A 22120-nucleotide genomic window follows, 5' to 3' on the forward strand; every position below is an offset into this window, starting at 1 on the left:
GTTTCAACCAATCTGTATGGCTGAGTTTGCATCGCACAGACATTGCATGTGATTTGCACTGTAGTTCAGTGCAAATCACATCCGATGTCGGACAGTGCACCACTGTAGCGGGTAAGTAAATCCCCTTTTTATTTCAATAGAAAAAAATACAGCCTTTAATATCACTTTAAGAAACATTTACAGGACATTCAATCTCTCAAAAACTGAACACAAACAATACCTGTGTGGAGTCAAAGCTACGACAGTTGGCCAGATAGAGCTGCACTAAGCACTGAAAAGCTTTGCTGACCCTCTGCAGAGTTATGATGTGTCGTAGCGGTAAATAGGACAGGATATGAGGGACCAACACATCTTCCCAAGGCAGATCCAACAGATGGAGACTGGAGATAAACAGAATAACAAGAACTAGAACAATGCAAGATGTATTTATTATTTATACTACCCTGTAATATAGACTGAAAAGAACAAGCAGCCCACCATATAAAATAAATGAAATATTACATATGCAGCTTGCACATAATACAGATAAATATCACCTTCCATCCACTTACCCTATGCCTTGGTTTACACTACTGCTGCTGCAGCATGATGCGTTTTTCAGTGTGCTTTGTAGTGTGACAACATGCGTTTTCTACATATTTGTTATGCTTCATGTGTTTTTTTATGTAGCAGAAGTAGACTAGGGGCTCAATTCACTACTGTGTTTTTTTTGCACCTTATTTTTACCGCAGACCGGCCCTTTTGGCTGCAACAGGAAGTAAAATATTTAGCAGTGGTTGTGGAGAAGAGACCCTTGTTCTCAATAACATGGGGACAAGGGGCTTTTGGGAAGGGGGGGTTGCGGAATGGTTTATTATACATTGGGGGGGGGGCTCAAGCCATTTTTAAAATTCATACCAGACGTGAAGGCTCTTTTTCGTATGGCTGTACTTCTCTTGTGGATCACAAGAGTGAAGTTCGTTGTGCAATGAGCAGAGAGTCGGTGTGTCACCAGCTCTCTGCTCACGGAGTACTGAGAACTGAGCGATCATTGATCCAGCGGGGGACAGATGCAGGATCGGACCAATGCTGCATTCACCTAGGTCAGTATGATTTAAAAAAAAAAAAAGAAAACCCTTATTTCTCTTTTAATGTCATTTTATATGTGCACAGACATGAAACAATGACTTTATTTATGTGATGGAAACAACTGAATTAAATAAGCACTTTTACTTGAAAAAAAAGGGTGCAGCGCTTAAAGATATTGTCCTTAAAGCAGAACTCCCCCCTCCGCCGGCACCGCCCGTTCGTCATCTCTCTCTCCAATGCAAGGAGAGTTACAGATAATCAGGACAGAGCGGATCTCGGGCTGACAGATCTGTACAGTATGTAAAAACACTGCTTCTGGTACAAACCCTCCTCCCTGCACATTGGAACAGTGCACTGTCAATCACAATTCTGGTGCAGGGAGGCGGGGCTGTACCACAAGCGATTATCTGTAACTCTCCCCGCTCTGCAATGATGGACACTGATAAGGCACTGGTCACACCGCACCAATGGGCAATGATAAGGCACCGGTGTCGCTGCACTGATGGGCACTGCTAAGACATTGGTGTCACAGCACTGATAAGGCACTGGTGACACGACACTGATGGGCACTGATAATCTTTACTAGTAGTCCCTGACATTCGGCACTGGTGGTGTCACCGCACTAATGGGCACTGGTGAAACCGCACTGATGGGCACTGGTGGCACTGCACTGATATCACCACACTGATAAGGCATTGGTGTCTCAGCACTGATAAGGCACTGGTGACACCGCACTAATGGGCACTGATAATCTTTACTAGTGGTCCCTGACATTCGGCACTGGCAGTCCCCGACATGCAGCACTAGTGCTGTCACAGCACTAAAGGGCACTGGTGAAACCGCACTGGTGGCACTGCACTGATGGGCACTGATGACACCGCACTGATAATCTTTACTAGTGGTCTCTGACATTCGGCACTGGTGGTGTCACCGCAAAGGGCACTGTTGAAACCGCACTGATAGGCACTGCACTGATAAGGCATTGGTGTCACAGCACTAATGGGCACTGATAATCTTTACTAGTGGTCCCTGACATGCAGCAATGGTGGTCCCTGACACGTTGCACTGGCTTGCATTTATATTAAATGCATTAATATGCATTTATATAAAAAATCTTTGCATTTATAAGGCTGTACCCTATCAAACTGTATGTTATGTATGGTTTGCTGGCTGCAGAATGAGGGGTGTGATTTATGTTAAAGTGGGCGAGTTCCCATTTACATGTACAAGCCTAGTGTTCATTCGCTCCCATCCCAAGGATTCATGGGAAATGTAGTCTAATTACAGTTTAGAGAGGGAGAAGAGGATATGATGCAATCATTGTTCTAACACCTCCTCCTTGCCAGAATACAAGCTGCATTTTTTGAATCACAGAGCTGACTTCCTCAAAATTAAACAGACATATCTCTTAAACAGTAAGAAATTTCACAAATGTAATAACTGTTTAGTGTTGTGTGTGTGCGCGTGTGTGTGTGGCCTTTCAAAACATGACACCCATCACAATCAGGACCCAAAGAGCACAGTGTTTCTGGGGATAGACAAATATGTTGGTAACTGGAGAGGGAGTCATATGATCAGAGGAGTTTCCAGGCTTGAAACTGAATGGCTATATAAGGCTAAAACCTATAGTTCCTTTGGTATCAACATAGAATGTGATGTGAATGCGTTTATTAACCGATTGCCAACCTGCGCACACCGATTTACGTTGGCAGAATGGCACTGGTGGGCAAAAGGGGGTACAGTTAAGTCCCCTTTAAGAAGCGGTGACCGCGGGTCCTATGGACTAGATGTCCGCCGGGTGCCCATAATCGTGTCAGGGAGAGGTAAACAAAGCTTTTCCCTGTTCTGCTTAGTGACAGGACAGAGATCACTGTTCTGTGTCATCGAGAGCAGTGATCGCTGTCATGCGACATGTAGCTCCCCCCTCAGTTAGAACCACTCCGTAGGACACACTTAACCCCTTCATCGCCCCCTAGTGGTTAACCCCTTCACTGCCAGTGTAATTTACACAGTAATCAATGCATTTTTATAGCTCTGACCACTGTATAAATGACAATGGCCCCAAAATAGTGTCAAAAATGTCCGATGTGTCTGCCATAATGTCGCAGTCATGATAAAAATCGCAGATCACCGCCATTACTAGTAAAAAAATATATATATATTATTAATAAAAATGCCAACAAAACTATCCCCTATTTTGTAAACATTACAACTTTTGCGCAAACCAATCACTAAACGCTTATTGCGATTTTTATTTTTTTTTCACCAAAAATATGTAAAAGAATACATATTGGCTTAAACTGAGGAAAAAAACATTTTTTATATATTTTTGGGGTTATTTATTATAGCAAAAAGTAAAAAATAATGCAGAGGTGATCAAATACCACCAAAAGAAAGCTCTATTTGTGGGGAAAAAAATTATATCAATTTTATTTGGGTACAGCATTGCATGACATGTGCAATTGTCAGTTAAAGCAACGGAGTGCCTTATCGCAGAAAATGCTCTGGTCAGGAAGGGGGTAAATTCTTTTGGGGCTGAAGCGGTTAATAATTATTTTTTCTTCTGCTTTATTTTTATCATTTTTATTTTAAAGTGTTCATTTTATATCATTGGTTTGAAATTAAATGTGATTTGTATGGTTTGTTATGATCATTCCACAAGATGGCGCTGTGTCTCGGCATGAAAAGCTTTTTATATATATACACATTTTTTTTATATGTATTTTTTTATATTAGTTTAGATCTATGTACCTATTATATAGAATTGTTTTATTGTGGTTATGAGTAGCCTATTGGCCCGTTTAGTATATTTTTTTATTGTTGCCTTGTGGCAGTGTGATTATGGCTAAAAGATGTTATCTGTCCAGTGGATGACACGTCTGGTTTTGTCTACCAGGCTGATTTCCTGCTGGTTGGAACGCATTCCAGTGTATATCCGGCTTGTGGAATGCCTAATGTTATTATTGTGGGCAATTTCCTTCTGGCTGGAACGCAAATAATTTCTGCCACTGGTTAGCTGTCCCGCCTATATAATGCTCCTTTATGCACATCTGACCATGCGCCTGACGATGTCAGCTAACAATGAAACGCGTAGGGAGGAGTTTGTGACCAGATGTGGAGCTTGTGTAGGTTAGGATGCTGCACACATCTTGTTTGAGTTTCTTATGTTATGAGACCATAACTAAAGCGATTTTTCATCAACGAACACGTGAGTGCAACTTATATCATTTACAATAAATCTTTACAAAGATTACTGCACTGTGAGGTCTGTTATTTTATGATTTCTTGGGATGTATTGTACATTGCTATGAACACTATGAACACTGGGAATGGCTTGTGGAGACCTGGTTACCTATGTCTATCCTGTCTGTCTTGATTGAATGTGGTGTGCTGTGATTAAGGATCTCATTTATTTCCCTGGTTGATCTGACCCTGTAAAAAAGGGTCCACAGAGGAGGGTAAGAGGCAGTGTGTTTGGATGACGTTGGTGGCTCTTCCTTTTTCCCGATCAAGTATGTTCTTTACCATAATATAAGCATCTTGAGCGTTCTTTGAGGATTCATCACCTTACAGGGGTTGTAAAGCTTAGTTTTTTATTTTCTAAATAGGTTCCTTTAAGCTAGTGCATTGTTGGTTCACTTAACTTCTCCTTCGATTTCCCATCTAAATGTTTTTTTTTCTTTGTCTGAATTTCTCACTTCCTGTTTCTCCTCAGTAAACTTCACACCATCATCCGAGCGGTGTTTAGTCAGCCAGAACAGCTTACTGAGGAGAAACAGGAAGTGAGAAATTCAGACAAAGAAAAAAAATCATCTAGAAGGGAAATCGAAGGAAAAGGTAAGTGAACCAACAATGCACTAGCTTAAAGGAACCCATTTAGAAAATAAAAAACAAACCTTTACAACCCCTTTAACCACATGAGACCCTCCTTTTCCGGGACTACGTCTATTGACGTAGTCCCGTGCACGAGCAGCCTGCGCGCCCCCTGAGGGGCGCACGCGGCGCGCTCTGTGAACAGCGAGTCTACGAGACTCGCCTGATCACCGATCCGTGCAAGGGGTCGATCCCGACCCCTTATCACGTGATCAGCTGTCAGCCAATGACAGCTGATCATGTGATATAACGGAGCCGGTAATCGGCTATTATTCCTCTGTCAGCGCGAGGGGAAAAAAAAAAGGGGATCACCGGCGGCCGTGATCGGGACATCAGTCCCGATCACGGCCAGCCCTGCCAGTGCCCACCTGCCCCCTGCCAGTGCCCACCTGCCCCCTGCTTTGCCTGCCTGAATAAAAAATGTGTCCCCCCTGTCAGTGCCACCCAGCAGTGCCAACAGTGCCACCCAGCAGTGCCCACAGTGCCACCCAGCAGTGCCCACAGTCTGCCTCAACAAAGGTGCTGCACCCCAGTGCCCCATATCCGTGCCCAGCAGTGCCGCCCATCAGTGCCCATCAGTGACGCCCATCAGTGCCCAGCAGTGCCACCTATCAGAGCCACCTATCAGTACCCATCAGTCTCATCTATCAGTGGTACCTATCAGTGCCTCTTAGTGCCACCCATCTGTGCCACCCATCTGTGCCCGTCTTTGCCCATCAGTGCCGCCTTATCTGTGCCTATTAGTGCCGCCTTAACTATGCCTATCAGTGCAGCCTATCAGTGCCCACCAGTACAGCCTATCAGTGCCGCCTCATCAGCGCACTTCAATGAAGGAGAAAAATTACCTGTTTGCAAAATTTTATAACAAACTATTAAACATGATTTTTTATTTTTTTTTTGCATCTTTTTTTGTTTGTTTAGCAAAAAATAAAACTCCCAGCTGTGATTAAATACCACCAAAAGAAAGCTCTATTTGTGGGAAAAAAATGATAAAAATTTCATTTGGGTACAGTGTTGTATGACCGCGCAATTGTCATTCAAAGTGCATCAGCGCTGAAAGCTGAAAATTGGTCTGGGACTGAGGGGGGTTTAAGTGCCCAGTAAGCAAGTGGATAAGGACAATATCTTTAAGCGCTGCACTCTTTTTTCCCCATTTCTTTTACATTGGTGTGCATCAATTTTTTGTGCTGGCTGCTTGAAGGACTATTTGTTTATTTAGATATTTAAGATTGATTAGCACAGCAGACTTTTTACAAGTACTTTTACATACCCAACCCTCCACTGCCCTGGGAGATGGTTCTCCCTTACGTTCCAGAGGTGGACTGTTCCTCGGTGTTCTCACATCCAATGCAGAGCTGTGTTTGTCAGGAGGCTTTAGACTGCTAGTGTACAGGAGAGAAGGTGGCTGCAGGGAGTGGTCTAGCAGTGCAGGAGTCTGCTGAAGAGGATCTTCAGCATCATTGCGATTGGAAGCTCACCATTTTGCCAGCAACCCTACCCTCTGTCACCACACACCATGTTCATATCACCGCAACTGCACATCCCTCCTTTTGCTCTTGCCACCAAGCCTGAACCCCTAACCTTGCCTACACTTTCCACATGTCTTCTGTAAAAAAAAAATATATATATATCAATCACCTAGAATGTTTTATTTTTAGAGCTTAAAGTGGTTGTAAAGGCTCAAGGTTTTTTACTGTCATGCATTGTATGCATGAAGGTAAAAAACCTTCTGTGTTCAGCAGCGCCCCTCAATGTGCACGAGGGCCTTGGCTCTCCCTCTTCATTGGCTGAGACAGCAGAAGGAGCCATTATCTAGTGTCTGAGGGGGAAGCTCTGAAATGAGGTGAAGCTCTGCCGATTTCTATCATCCAAACATGTACAAGCAAAAATGCTGTTTTTTTATTTTCCTTGAATGTCATTGAGTATTCTTTGCAACGTGAGGCTTTACCCCATTTACTAAGCTCTGATACAAGAGCACTTGCAGTGCACAGTATATTTTCCTTTAGCAAATCAACCCCAAAAACTTGCACAGAGGTGCTATTACAACCCAAAAGAAAAACACTCAATACCCGTATAAACTTCATTTTTTAAGGTCGAGCCCTAAAAATAGAGTAGACAGATTTTGGAGTTGCTGTCCATAAAACCAATCAGCTTCTAATTTCAGCTTGTTCAATAAGGCCTCTTGCACACTGCAGCTTGAAAATGCTCAGTACAGCTTACTGTTTTTTACTGAGCTAAAATACAGCCCATTCATTGTAATTTGCCTATGCACACAGGTGAGTAAACAAGCGCCGTGTATTCTTCAGGTAAAAAAAACTTGACATTGTAAATCCGGGAACAAGCAAAAATATGCGCGAATTTGCGCAAAATATACATTAAAAAAATAAATAAAGTCTGAAAAAGTAGATGCTCAAACAGGAGTATCATGTGCAAGAGGCCTTAGACTTTGAAAATGAAAGCTATAAGATGATTGGATTCCCTGCACAGCTGACTACAGATATTGCCAGTAGAGAAGTTTTTTTTATTTTTCAAAAGTAAAAATGTATCTACGTCCAGGGCTGGTCATCTATGCCTAAACACAGGTAACCACTGAATGCGTGATACCTTCAGATACATGCTTACAGCCGCAAGCAACCCCGCCTTCTTTCAGCCTGTCATTCATTCTGTTATAGCGGCCGCTGATGATCAGAACACCTAATCCTAGACACAGGCGCTCCCAATATACTTTCCGCAGTAATCTGCATCGGGGTTTTCTTTTTATACATCTGGATTAAGTGTTAAAGTCCATTTAGAACTGCAAGCCTATCTAAGACTACCCTGTCCATGGAGTGGCAAAGCTGCTGTGCCATTTCACAACAGAACGACCAGCACTGTCATCTTGTTAAAGTGGAACTTTAGTCAGAAAATTAAAGCGGAGCTCCACCATAAAAAAAATTAAAAGCCAGCAGCTACAAATACTGCAGCCGCTGACTTTTAATAAATGGACACTTACCTGTCCAGGGTGCCCGCGATGTCGGCAGCAGATGACAAGCAATTCAGAATCAGGAAGTGTAATGTTGCGGCTTCACTGCCCGGTTCCCTACTGTGCATGCGCGAGTCAGGCTGCGAGTCTTCACTGGTCCCCGTTATGTTCTGGGAACTATGCGTTTCCCAGAACACAATGGGGGGGTGGGGTTGTTCACATCTGCGGCTAGCTATGCCCGGAAGTGGGTGCAGATGCCTGTATTATATAGGTATCTGCACCCCCCCTCCCCCCTGAAAGGTGGCAATTGTGGCACTTTAGGGTGGAGCTCCACTTTAAGTTCTGCTAGATCACTTCAGGCTGGCCCCTTTTGCAGGTATAGCTATGTAAAACATTAAAAATAAGTGCCTATACTGTTTAAAATCTTCTGCACATGCTCAGTTACTTTCAATTTTTAGCCACTGCTGAGTTGGTAGAGGCTAATCTGCTGATAGACTTAAAGCGAAATTAAACCCTCCTATCCTTTACAGCCAAGAAAGCTGCTTCCGTTTGATCTGCAACTGCCATGGTCCTGCACATGTGATCAGTTATGACACCAGCTATTTGATGGTTTTACAGTTTGGTTGAGAACACAAGCCATTTTGACAGTTAGCAATCCCGGCATTCCAGGAATGTAACCCGATGGGTTTAGTTCCACTTTATGATTTACTGCTGTTCAGGGGCGGCTCTGGGCAAAATGTCAGCCTCCAGTAAAAAGAAAAAGAAGCAATACTGGAGGCAATTTACAGCACACACTAATTTTGGTAGCATAATTATTAATGTGGAATGCACAGTATGTTCCTTGCTAAACAACATTATTTTTTAATCAATTTGTTATGGGTAAAGTTTTGCTTTAAAGAAAGAGGGAAAATATCTGATCTATTGGCAGGATCAACAAGTAATAAAACAATTTAATAAAAAGGATTCAGAAAAGTAAAAACTGCTGTGGTAGAGTGCCAGCTGCAGCAAGAATCCAGCATATTCTTTCAGCTGGATTCACAGGTGGATGCAGAGATTTGCAGCTCTCTGTTGGTGTTTGACCGTAATTGCATGTGAAGCGAATATCTGCAGTTAGAGACAGAGCCGTTTTCATCCAGGGGTGGACAGCTGTGACTGCTGTTAATCTGTCATTGTTTTGCACAGCCTCAACAGCCACAACTATCCATATCTACCTGTGAATCCAGCCCCAGGAATCTGCTATATTCTTGCCGCAGTTGGCACTAAAATACAGTTTAAATGCAGCCTTAAAGAGACACTAAACTCTGCTAGAAAAAATAAAATAAAAAATCCAATCAAGTATGTATTCTTAACTCAAGTAAGTACCTTATAGTGCTCTCAGCCTTCTCCCAATCTCCAAATTACTATTTTTTGCTACTGTTATCTCACTCCTTTCATGTAAAAAAACATTCTGTGTGCTGCAGCCCCCTCAGATACTTACCTGAGCCCCATCTGGATCCATCAATGTGCACAAGAGCAGTAGCTTTCCCGGGTCTCTTCCTCCTTATTGGCTGAGACTGCAGTGGAAGCCACTGGCTCCCACTACTGTCAAGCTCTTACCAATGAGGAAAGAGCAAAGGTGAAGCCGAGCCATGCTTCGTGTGTGAATGGACACACAAAGCAGCGGCTGGGGAGCAAGTCTCCTTAGGTGCCCCCATAGCAAGCTGCACTCAGCAGGAGGGAGGGTCCAGGAGCACCCTAGAAGAGGAGGATCAGGGCTTCTCTGTGCAAAACCACTGCACAGAGCAGGGAAGTATAACATATTTGTTATTAAAAAAATAAAATGAAATCAGCCTTTAACCACTTGCTGACTGTAAAACTTACATATATGACAACAAGGTGGCTCTGGTGTGCCGGATCACGTACTAGGTACGTGATCCGGCGCAGCAGAGGAAGCACCAGTCGGCCACCCCCGCTGTGATTATACATAGCGTGAGCTGATTTGCGGGTACTGTGGACTCGGTGTCCGCAGCATCCTTCGCCCGTTCGACTGCTGTTCTGGCTCTCTGCCTATGTAAACAAGGCAGATCGCCCTACTGACAAGAGGGAAGGCACGGATCCTGTGTCTTTGCAAAGCAGGGACTAGGATCCATGTCTTCCTCTAGTAAAAGCACCTCCCACAGTACATTAAAGCACTGGCTAGGAATACAGTTAACCTTTTCATCGCCCCTGATGTTAAACCCTTCCCTGCCAGTGTCATTAGTACAGTCACAGTGCATATTTTTAGCACTGATCACAGTATTGGTGTCACTGGTCCCCAAAAAGTGTCAGTTAGGGCTCATTTTAGACTTGCTTCGGCTTCAACGCACATTAATGGCTAGTTTACACTTGCTTCAAAACTAGGCTTTGGACATTCTTCGATGGGGCTTCGGTGGGGCTTTAAGCGAGCCTTCTGCTAGACTTCTATGGAGGCTTTGAAGCACCACTAAAGCTACATGGGGTATAATTTTTAAAGTGAACCCGAAGCAAAGCAAAGCAAAAGCAAGGTGTAAACAGGACTGTAAGCTAACCATTTTATTTAGTGACAGGAGCTTTGACTGGCGTTCAGAGAGCTTTAACAAAGCATGTCTGAATCCTTGTTTTGAAGCAAGTATAATCTAGTCGTTCATGTGAGTTGAAGCCAAAGAAAGTGTAAATGAGCCCTAAAGCTCCTATTGCATCAACAAGCTTTTAGAATGTGTTTTTTACGGTATTGCTACAGTGATGCTCTTTTGAAGCTTTGTTGAAGCTTGGCAGATGCCCTGTGTGTTTGTTGATATCTCACACCTGCTATTTCTCCAAAACAAAGCGAAGCTAAAGCTGAATTAAAGCCTCTCAAAAGTCGCAGGTGCTTCAAGGAAGCTTCAAACAGGCTTTGTCATAGACTTCTATGGAGGCTTTGAAGACACTTTGAAGCACCACTAAAGCTACATGGGGTATAATTTTTTTACTAATATATGCATATTAGAAACACGCCACCAAAAGCAAATATACATTGGGACTTGGGCGCCTTGAAGGTGAAATGGCAGGGTAAACTAAAATGACGGGGTCACACAGCGAACTGCTGTGGGGACCTATGGATTCCTCTTTGATTGTACAGCAATTCCCCCCTCCCCCCTTTTTTGTTTTGTTTTTTCCTTTTTCTTTACTTCTGTTGAATTTTTCTATAGAGATATGCTATATCTCTGGCTTAATAAACTGAGGAGTGAAACACGGAGATATGCAGGGCAACAGGTTATAAGCTGATAGAACAGTTGTTTAAAGCATTGTGAAACAGAGGTTCATGCTTTTTCTAATAACAGGCTTGATATAACTATTAGGAATGGCTGATAGGCCCAGTAGGTTATATATACTTGTATTTTGAAATGTTAGTTTTGACGGGCAATGTTACCATGACATTTTGAGAATTTTTGGTTATTTTTTGCCTTTATATACTTGACAATGTCGTGTTTTGTGTTTTTGTGTCTCTTGACATAAATAAAGGATTTGTAAAAAAAAAAAATAATAATAATAATAATATATGCATGTTGAGATTTTTTTTTACCAAAAATATGTACCAGAATACATATTGGCCTAAATTTATGAAGAAATTTGTTTTTTTTTTTCAATTTTTTGATTGGATATGTTTTATAGCAGAAAGTAAAAAAATATTCTTTTTCCTTCCCCCCAAAATTATCACTTGTTTTTGTTTATAGCCCAAAAAATAAAAACCGCAGAGGTGATCAAATACCACAAAAAAGCTGTATTTGTAGGAAAAAAAGGACAAAAACTATAATCCCAATTTAAAGGGTATATGTACTGCCCTATTTGTACCATTGGGGAAATTTCCCTAAACTTCCTGTCCAAGAGATGGAAGTTAAATGAAGTGTCCCAAAGTGATAGGAATCTTCCGTTCAGGAAGGCTCGCCCCCCTTCCAGACCAGGCCATTTTTTGTGATACGGCACTGCGTTTCTTTAACTGACAATTGCATGGTCGTGCTAAACTGTACCCAAATAAAATAGATGGGTTTTTTCCCCACAAATAGAGCTTTCTTTTGGTGGTATCTGATCACCTCTGAGGTTTTTATTTTATATGCTATAAACAAAAAAAGACCAACAATTTTGAAAAAAAAAAAAAAACAATATTTTTTACTTTCTGCTATAAAAACGTATCCAAATAAAAAAATAAAAAAAAGTCTTCATCAATTTAGGCCAATATGTATTATGCTACATGTTTTTGGTAGAAAAATGCCAATAAGTGTATATTGATTAGTCTGCGCAAAAGTTATTGCGTCTACAAACTATGCGATAGATTTATGGACTTTTTGTATTTTTTACTAGTAATGGTGGCGATCGGTGATTTTTAGCGGGACTGCGACATTGTGGCAAAAAAATTGGACACCTAATGGAAACTTTGGACACTTTTTGGGGACCAGTGACCAATATAGCGACCAGTGCTAAAAAAAAAAAATGCACGGATACTGTACTAACGACCCTGGCAGGGAGGGGGTTAACATAGGGGCGATCAAAGGGTTAAATGTGTTCCCTGAGAGTGCTTTCTTACTGTGTGGGGGATAGTTTAACTGTAGGAAGACAAAGAGCTGTGTTAATATTTAGCAGAAACATAAGATTTCTGTCTTCCTTACTAGCAGAACGGCAATCTGCTTTGTTTACACCATTCTGCCTCTCTGGGAACGATCGCTGGGTTCCTGGCAAAAAACGGGTCTGCTGGATCCGCTGATTGGCTCCTGCTGTATACAATCACAGTGAGAGCGGGGCTCCGGCGGCGCATGTGCGTGCCCCAGTGCCAAAGAAAAAATTCATGTACAGGCATGTGATTTTGCACCTAAGAGAGGCCCCGCTGTAGTATATGAAGGTGGGGCAGTCCTTAAGCGGTTAAAGAGCTTTTCCAAGGACAAGCATCCCTGCCCGCTGGAAGATTTATGGAGATGACTACTGTACATTTTTTCTCTTCACTTTCTTTCTAGGAAACAATGGTCAGCAGGACTTGACGGGATATCTAATCTCCTAAAGATACATTTTAATGAATACACTGATAAATTTACCACCAAGCAATGCATAAGCACCCATGCACACAAACACATGGCCAGCTCCTAGTAGTTTAGTAATTGCTTACAGCCAGTGCCACGACTAGCATAGCTCTGTAGAACAAAAGAAGCCAAGACACCAAATCCACAACTACCCAAGTGTAGCTATCGCCTATGAGAATTCATTTTACAAAATCGCACAATGGGAACCTAATGCTGAAAGCAAAGAAGACTTATATGTCAGTAAGTCTCCAAGTCTTGTTCTCACCAAGAATGATTCAGTGAGCAATTTATTAATTAGTCTATTTATATAAGACTTTGAAATATCTTACAGTGACACTGTTCCTCAAGCTCTAATTAGATTAATTGCTTTTATTTAATGAGCTAGAAAAACATGATTCATGAGGAGCGCTTTGCCTACTGTCCATGATCCAGAACAGAACATCATGAATATTCCACCATGTGTAACAGATTTCAAATTTTAGTCCGTGTGTGTACAAAACAAAAATAGAATGTTTGAAAAGCCTAGCAGAAAATTATCATTTCCATGGAAATTGTTGGCTACAATTATTTGCTATTAATTAAACCATTTTCATGTATTCAGTAATAAACTATTAGGATCCGTTCACACGAGTCCACGTGCTAAACGGCATTGGTTTAGTGTGTGTGCAGCAGCTGGTTTGGGCTGCAGAGCCGTGCGCAACGGGGTGGCGTGATGCGCATTTTATCGCATTACACAGTTTCTTTTTTTTTTAAACTTTATAAGACGTGCACAAAGTGCCACTTCATTCATGTCACTGCACAGCAGCTTCCTGTGTGATGACATGCAGGGCCATCCAAAAAGCAAACTATTGTATCATTGCAGTTACCTGCATTTATACATGAGGAAACATACAGCTAACTGCACACAGCGTGAGCGGGCCTTAAGTCATTCAAACGACTGTACTAGAAACAGCAACACAGGTCAAACCATATATTGCCAGCACACCATGGATCAAGATAACGTCCATGTAACAAAAGGGTCCTACATGGCCTACAAAACACTGCAGTTTACCACTGTGATGTTATCACGTGATAAATTATTGATAAATTATTTCAACATCATCTTGAAGCATTGTGGTGTGTCTAATATGTATCCAACCATTACTTTTCATGAGAGTGTAGCGGGAATATCATTTAACTACTTAACCTCCCTCCCGAAATGTATTGCGGATAGGCGGTCACTGTAGGCAAAGCGATATACCCATAACATCGTTGTCTACTTCTGATTATCGAGTGTGTGCGCATGCGTGCCCCCTGACCAGCACCTGCTGTGATTGTACACAGCAGGAGCCTGTCAGCAAGTCCCGGCCAATGATTCACAGCCAGTACCCACTGATAAGCGGTTTACATTCACAGCGCAGAACTCTGTGTTGATCTGCTCTGTAAACAAGGTGCGATCGCTGTTTCTCATCTCAGGGATGAGAAACTTAGAGATCTATTAGTAAAACCAGCACACTTTACACACATTACACATAGTTAGGCACACATTAACCCCTCGATTGCTCCTAGCTGTTAAAAGAGATGTCCAGCCTGGGCTTTTTCTATGGGTCATAGGAGTGGAATTCGTTTTGCACTCCTGTGACCCTTTTTCAGCAGAGAGCGGGCTGAAGTCTGCTCACAGGAATCAGTCTATTGTGACAAAGTCTGGACTGACACCCATCTCAGCCTCTCAGAGAGCCGCTGACAGCCTGAGACAGTGGTTCCCCGCCCCTTCACAGCCCAGCACTCCAGTGAGTGAGGAGGAGCAGAGAGGAGAGCTGCTGATTGACAGACAGCAGCTCTCTGCTCAGGAGAATGTGAGAGCTGAGCCAATCGGCGATGTTCAATCACTCGGTTCTCAGTGTAGAGTTGCCGGGGGACAAATGCAGCATTGCACCGATGCTGCATACACGTAGGTAAGTATGGGAAAACCCCCAAACCCATACTTCTCTTTTAAGCCCTTTCCAGCCAGTGTCATTAGTACAGTGACAGTGTATAGTATTATTACTGATCACTGTATTAGTGTCACTGTGGTATCAGTCAGTTCCCCCAGCATCAGAATGCCCGCCGCAGTCCCATTATAAGTCACTGATTGCTGGCATTAGTACTATAAAAAAAAATCCAGTATATATACACACCATAGTTTGTAGACGTTATAACTTTCATGCAAACCAATCGATATACACTTATTGGGATTTTATTTTACCAAAGACATATAGCAGAATACAGTTTGGACAAAATTTATGATTGGATATGTTTTATAGCAGAAAGTAAAAAATATTTTTTTTTCTCAAAATTTTCGGTCTTTTTTCATTTATAGCGCAAACAATTAAAAACCTAGTGGTGATCATATACCACCAAAAGAAAGCTCTTAGTGTGAAAAAAATGCTATAAATCTTGTTTGGTTATAGCAGTGATGGCGAACCTTGGCACCCCAGATGTTTTGGAACTACATTTCCCATGATGCTCCACTACACTGCAGAGTGCATAAGCATCATGGGAAATGTAGTTCCAAAACATCTGGGGTGCGAAGGTTCGCCATCATTGGGTTATAGCATTGCATGACTGCGCAATTACACAGTGCGGTATAGCACAAAACGTCTGGAGCTGAAGTGATTAAAGTGTTTTTGGAAAAAGTCACTTCAGTAAGGCTGGCCATAGATGGATCTTTTTTTTCCCCCCGCTAGTGAGGTTGATAGAGGAATCCTACAAAAACTAGTAAATTATCATCCATGCATTTTGTGTAGCATGCCTGTAGTCAATAGCTTTAAACTGGAGATCTTGTAGTATTTTGTTCTCTCAAATACGCTATCGTATTGACTCAATCATAACAATATATTCGATACACTCTATGATTCCATGCTGCAATTCAGTGCTAAATGGGATGCTTGGACTTCTAACCATAATTAGTTTTATGTCTGACTTGGAAATATTCTCTTGGCTATTGTGTACTTAAGAGATTATTTGGTATAGCGATGGTTTCTGTTCTGGATTCCATCCATGACCATCAGGATTTTCAATATATGCCGTTACTTACTCTAAAATGTTTCTCATGGTTGTCTTTATTTTTTTCACAATCTGTTTTGTATCCCTACACAAACATCTTCATCTGTTTTGTATTTACCCTTATCTGTGATACTCACCAATAAACAGTTTATATACCAACAAAAATCTATACATCAAGGTTCTGGGGTATGCAAAGGCTACTTTAATAAACTGCACGTTTAAGACCCCTTTCACATTGGGGTGGTGGGTCCGTTAGCTGTAAAACCGTAGTTTTAGAGGAGCTTTTCAGCCATTAGCGGGGCACTTTTAACCCCCACTAGCGGCCAAAGGGGTTAAAATGTTGTGGAGCTTCCGAAACACTTTTCAGGCCCTTCAGAAGCGCTGCCCATTCATTCCAATGGGCAGGGGGCGGTGTAGGAGCGCTGTATATAGTGCTCCTACACCACCCCAAAGTGATGTAGAAGCACTATATAAAGTCCTCGCAGGACTTTTTTTCCCCGTCCCACAAGCACACCATCCCAGTGTGAAAGCTCTTGTCGGGCTTTCACACTGGGGAGGCACAAGAGGCAGTTTTCAGGCGCTTTACAAGCGCTAGTTTTAGCACTAAAACGCCTGAAAACTGCCTGAGTGTGAAAGGGATCATATACAAGCTGTACATTTCATCAACACATTTACTAGTTATCTGTTTGGCACAATATACTATATGTTATAATTTACCTGCTACTGCTCTTGTTTTTAGACATCATAAAGGCAGCCTTAAATATTCAATAGGACTATCGAAAACACCTACAAAAAAAAACACATATGATTACATCATTTAACTTTTCAATGTATAGACACACATATACACAATACAAAACACAAATAAATAAATAAAAATAAAAACATACATTCACCACAAAGAAAAAAAGATTTGGTGGATCTTATACGTTGTACAAATAGTTTTACTTTCCCAGGTCTACATAATTATTTAACGCTGCAGAATCATTCTTCCATGCATGCCACTGTGTTTTAATGGACTCGAAAGACCCAGCATTGCACATGTTCTGATAAGTTTCCTTGGCATCCCATGCCCCAGCTGTCCCACGCCACTTCTAGCAGTTAGAATTGCTCTGCCCTACACACCCAACAGTTTCACATTATTCCAATCTGTGGGAAATTTCAGTCAAGTGACCAAGTTGAAAAGAATTCTATAAAGAGTATTAAACGAGCGATTTTTTATTTATTTTTTGCTTTATTCAACAAGGCCAAAATATGAATTGATTAATTTCTAGAGGCCCGTTTGGTGAGTTTAGTCCTTACAACAACTTTATCTCTATATAAAACCCACAAACTTAAAGCAGAACTAAGCAAAAACTTTTTTTTTCTCATCTCAGATGGGGTGAGAGAGGGTTATAACTCGACAGATTTGTTTGCCGTTTGTGCTCCATTGGGCAAATTGACCTTTACTTCCAGTCTCATATCCAGAACAGAAAGTGAGAAGAAATCCCTTCAAAGTGAGGGAATCCCAGGTTGTCTTCAAGGTCACAAGAACTAGTATGCCAGTTGGAAGATTTTCATTTAACCACTAGGCGTCCACGCTATAGCTGAAAGACGGCTGCAGTGTGGACGCCAATTGCCGGGAGGCCGTCCCTGGACGTCCTCCTGTTTACTTACGCTTTGCTTGCTCCCGCATTGGGGAAGTTCTGTGCTGGCCGTGTCCATTTACAACACAATCGGCGTGCCCAATGAGAGATGATCTCATATGTAAACATATGAGATCATCTCTCATCGCCGGCTTTCCCTCATCACACAGACAGCGTGCAAGTAGGGAGAGATAAGCGGCTGCAGCGGCCGTGAGTAGATAAAAAATAAAGGTCCCACAATGTCACCTGTCCCCACTGCAATCTGTCACCAGTGCCACCTGTCCCCAGTGCCACGTGTCATCAATGCCATGTATCAGTGCCATCTGTCATCAGTATCACATTGCAGTGCCACATATAAGTGCCACGTATTAGTGCCACGTGTCATCAGTGCCATGTGTCATCAGTGCCACGTGTCAGTGCCATCTGTCATCAGTGCCACGTCAGTGTCACTGTCCTGGTGTTCCAGGGCCTTCAAAAGTGTAATAGGTAGTCAACAATTTAGATGTGTCATTTATGCTCCTAGAACACCCAATGGTGCTCCCTGCATGTTGGGCCTCTGTGAGTGACCAGGCTGTGGAAAAGTCCCACACATGTGGTATAGTAATACTCAGGAGGAGTAGCAGAATTTATTTTGGGGCATCATCTGTGGTATACACATGCCATGTGAGAGAAATAACCTATTACAATGACAATTTTATGAAAAAAAAATAATCTTAATTTTGCAAAGAATTGTGGGAAAAAATGACATCAAAAACCTCACCATGCCTCTTACTAAATACCTTGGAATGTCTACTTTCAAAAAGGGGTCATTTGGGTTATAACTCTAGTTTCATAGTTAGTAAGTTTGAATAAAGACATCAGTCCATCCAGTTCAACCTGAGTGAGTGTCTACAATTGCCCCTGTACATTGCACACTCACATCAGTCCCTACCCTCAAGTAGCCCACAATCCAAGGTCCCCATTCATATACTAGGGCCAATTTTGCACAGAAGCCAATTAACCTACCTGTATGTCTTTGGTCACAAGAAATGAGAGTACATCAGATGTGATCAATTTTGTATGATTTGCACCACAACTTGTAGACTCTATAAAACTTTCACAATGACCATATAATATGCACTATTTTGGGTTATTTTTACCAAAAATATGTAGCAGTATAAATTGTGGCCAAAATTTATGAAGACAAAATGAATAATTTGCAAAATTTTATCACAGAAACAAAGAGAAATTTTATTTTTTTGCTAAATTTTCAGTCTTTTTTCATTTATAGCACAAAAAATTAAAAACCCAGGAGGTGATCAAATACCACCAAAAGAAACCTCTATTTGTAGGAAAAAAGGACAAAAAATGTATTTGTGTACAGTATTACATGAGTAATTGTCATTCAAAGTGTGAGAGCACTGAAAGCTGAAAATTGGTCTGGTCACGAGCGGGGTTTAAGTGCCCAGTTGTCAAGTGGTTAAGTGGTTCTAGGGACAACCCAAAATTTGAGATTGTTTCTTACTTTCGATGATAACAGTAAACATGACAAAGAAAGTGAATCTTCCTAATTGGGACCCAGACAGCAATAAAACACTGACAGGGGGACTAATCCCTCTCCACTCCATTAAAAAAAATGGTCTTTAGTCATCCCTTAAAGGGGTCGTAAACCCTCTGCATTTTGTCACCCTAATGCATTATATGCATTAAAGTGAAAAAACCTTCCTTACTTCAGCAGCGCCCCCGAGGCCCCCTTATACTTACCTGAGCCCCGTAATTCCCATGACGGGAACGGGCACAAAAGCTCCGCCCGGTGTCTTGTGTCCTAATTGGATAGATTGATAGCAGCACAGCCATTGGCTCCCACTGCTGTCAATAAAATCCAATGACGTGGGCAACGGGTGTGGAGCCGAGTCCTGCTGTCTGTGTCAACAGACTCAGCAGCAGGAAACAGGAGTGTCCCGTAGGAGAGCACTTCTCTGACGGGGCACTCTGGAAGAGGAGGAGCCAGGAGCGCTGTGGAGGGACCCCAGAAGAGAAGGATCGGGGGCCACTCTGTGCATAACCAACTGCACAGCAGTGGTAATTATGATATATTTTTTTTTTTAAACCTGAACCTTTACAACCCCTTTAACCTATTAGATTAAACTATATTTGTATCCTAATTTTCAGAAATGTATACAAGGACCCGGCATTGTTGTGCATATTTTGTGTATAATGGTACCAACATCCTGTGTGTAAACAATATAAAGGAACGAGTAAGGGATTTTTTTAAAGCGGAACTAAACTCTCTCAATCAACATTAGCTATTTTTAATCCTTATGCTGCTAGCTTTAGAAAAGATAAAGGCAGATATATTATATTTACTTGTTTAAACTATTTTTCTTTACATTTCTTCAATTGCTTCCTGGTTTCTGGGCTAGGCTAAAATGATGTTGTACATCCCAGGAGTCTTCAAGGGTATTTTTTATTTTTTTTCTATCTGAAGGAAGCAAGGGTGGGGTTTCTTACCTAAGAACACCCTCTTGCCTGCATGCCTGAGCTAAGGACTGATGAATTCCAGGAAATCAATGCTACAAGACTCATCTGCCCGTACTCAGGATGACCACAGCTAGAATTGCAAGGGTAGTGTCTTTCAAAGTGATTTCTCAACAAAACAAAGGATTGAGACATGGATGGATGAGAGAGTTTTCATTAAATTTTAAAAATGAATTAAAGAGCGTTTTCAGTTTGTGGCATTTGAATACAGTTTAGTTCTGGAAAGATTCACAAACTGCATACAGTATAATAAAAGCAAAATAGTTTTTATTTAAACAGTTAGACAATAGTACATAATTGTGCATATACAACACTTACACAGTAAAACATGACACCACCATGCTTATATTCCCCTTGTTGCCAAACGATTATTCTGAATAGGGTTGTCGGCTCGAATCATAACCAGGGCACTACCTGCCTGGAGTCTGCATGGGTTTCCTCCCACACGCCAAAGACATGCTGCTGGGTTAACTGTCTAAATAGGATGTGTATGTATGAATGTGAGTTAGGGGCCTTAGATTGTAAGCTCCTTGAGGGCAGGGACTGATGGGAATGTGCAATAGTAAAGTGCTGTACAGCTTGATGGCACTAGATGAGTACTAAGCAATAAATAAATTAGTACAGCCAAAGCTATATTGGCTATACTTCTCCTATGGATCACCACCTTCTAAACATAAGCATAATCACAACATTCTTGGAAAAATATGAACCATTGACTCTACGCGTTTCAATCATTTCCAGCTTCTTCAGGAGTTAATGGTGGATAAACAATAGATAAGATAAAAATCATCCACATGCATCCATGAGGAGATCAGCATTTAGAAGGTGAGAGGAGGCACTGCCAGGGACCACAAGAGAACACTACCCCAAAGATCTATGTATGAAGGATATGTAATCAGAGTACATTGAAAATAATGACCCAGAAAAGCACTTCAAATGAAGTGAGTGTATGGAAACCTCTTTCTATTACAACTCTTTAGAGACTTGCAGGAATTTCAAGCAATACTTCAGCTGCATTGTTATCATGGGGTAGGAATATAGTGGGATGTCCAGGTGTCCTCAAAAGCTTTAACAGTGTCCATATCTGAAGGTACAACCCACAACCTAAGGTCTATGAATATCAAGCCTGTGTCCTGTAATGTATGTCTAAGTAAGACATTTAGCTCCAACATAAAATGCTAAGCCCTTAACCCTAGTCTTAACTTGACAATTACTTAATCAGGCATCTGGACCATGAACACAGCAATCTACTCTTCTGTGCCAAAATCTTAGCAGTTGCTGACCCAAATAACAAGACACGACTTTAAAAACATATAAAGAAAATGCCTAAGTAATCTAACAATATTTACCAACACTGGAAATGTCTGAAGCTGCAAAAGTACTTACCTTCCTTAATACTTTGCATTATATTATTAAAGATGTAGTAGTACCAAAAGCAGAGCAAACGCCTGCTCTGATAATGCAGTAATGAGTAATTCAATTCCAGGAACATACTTTGAAAGCTCTGTCTACATCAATGTGTGTTTCTAGACAACACTAATTCAATATAAAATGTGATTCCAGAACTAATTTGTCAAAAGGATACATGTGATTTCTGGCACATATGGTCAGGTGTCTGTTGTATAAAAAAAAAAAAAAAAACATGGAAAGCTTTCATATGCATTCTGGACTGTTCAAATAAATTACAAAGAATTACAGATGACAATTATGTGACTGACGACAAGTTTATTCTTTGACTTTATACAGAAATCAGTAAACTTTTTGAAAAGGTGAGTTTAGTATTTACAAAACTGCCTAACAAAGACCTTCATGAATATCAAAGTATATGTTTTCAGGGTTATAATCTTGTCTGCACCTCTGTATATGGCTTTATTTATTTTTTTGTAACTTTTTTTTCAAATTCAATTTTACATCTAAGGGAAGACAAAACATCTTAGGCCGCGTACACACGCGGGGACTGTTCGCCCAACTTTGTCCGTCAAACAGTTTCGGCAAACAGTCCGCTC

General features: G+C 41.4%; 1 protein-coding gene across 3 annotated transcripts in view; it reads right to left on the minus strand.

Moving 5' to 3' along the window:
* FBXL15 (F-box and leucine rich repeat protein 15) overlaps positions 1-22120 on the minus strand; it is a 48025-nt gene that overhangs the window by 17065 nt on the left and 8840 nt on the right. For 2 of the 3 annotated variants that reach the window (XM_077454476.1, XM_077454477.1), the window contains exons 2-3: positions 16690-16758; positions 221-380 (exon numbers count right to left, since the gene is read on the minus strand). In XM_077454476.1, the coding sequence (XP_077310602.1) occupies positions 221-380; positions 16690-16718 (189 nt within the window). In that variant the 5' untranslated portion in view covers positions 16719-16758. Of the gene's footprint in view, positions 1-220; positions 381-16689; positions 16759-21500; positions 21730-22120 lie in introns of all 3 variants that reach the window. The other variant, XM_077454478.1, reaches the window with a different exon arrangement.

This window comes from Lithobates pipiens, unplaced genomic scaffold, assembly GCF_037356315.1.
Source record: "Lithobates pipiens isolate NorthernLeopardFrog02 unplaced genomic scaffold, aLitPip1_a1.2 Scaffold_25, whole genome shotgun sequence".
Classification (NCBI taxonomy): Eukaryota; Metazoa; Chordata; class Amphibia; order Anura; family Ranidae; genus Lithobates; species Lithobates pipiens.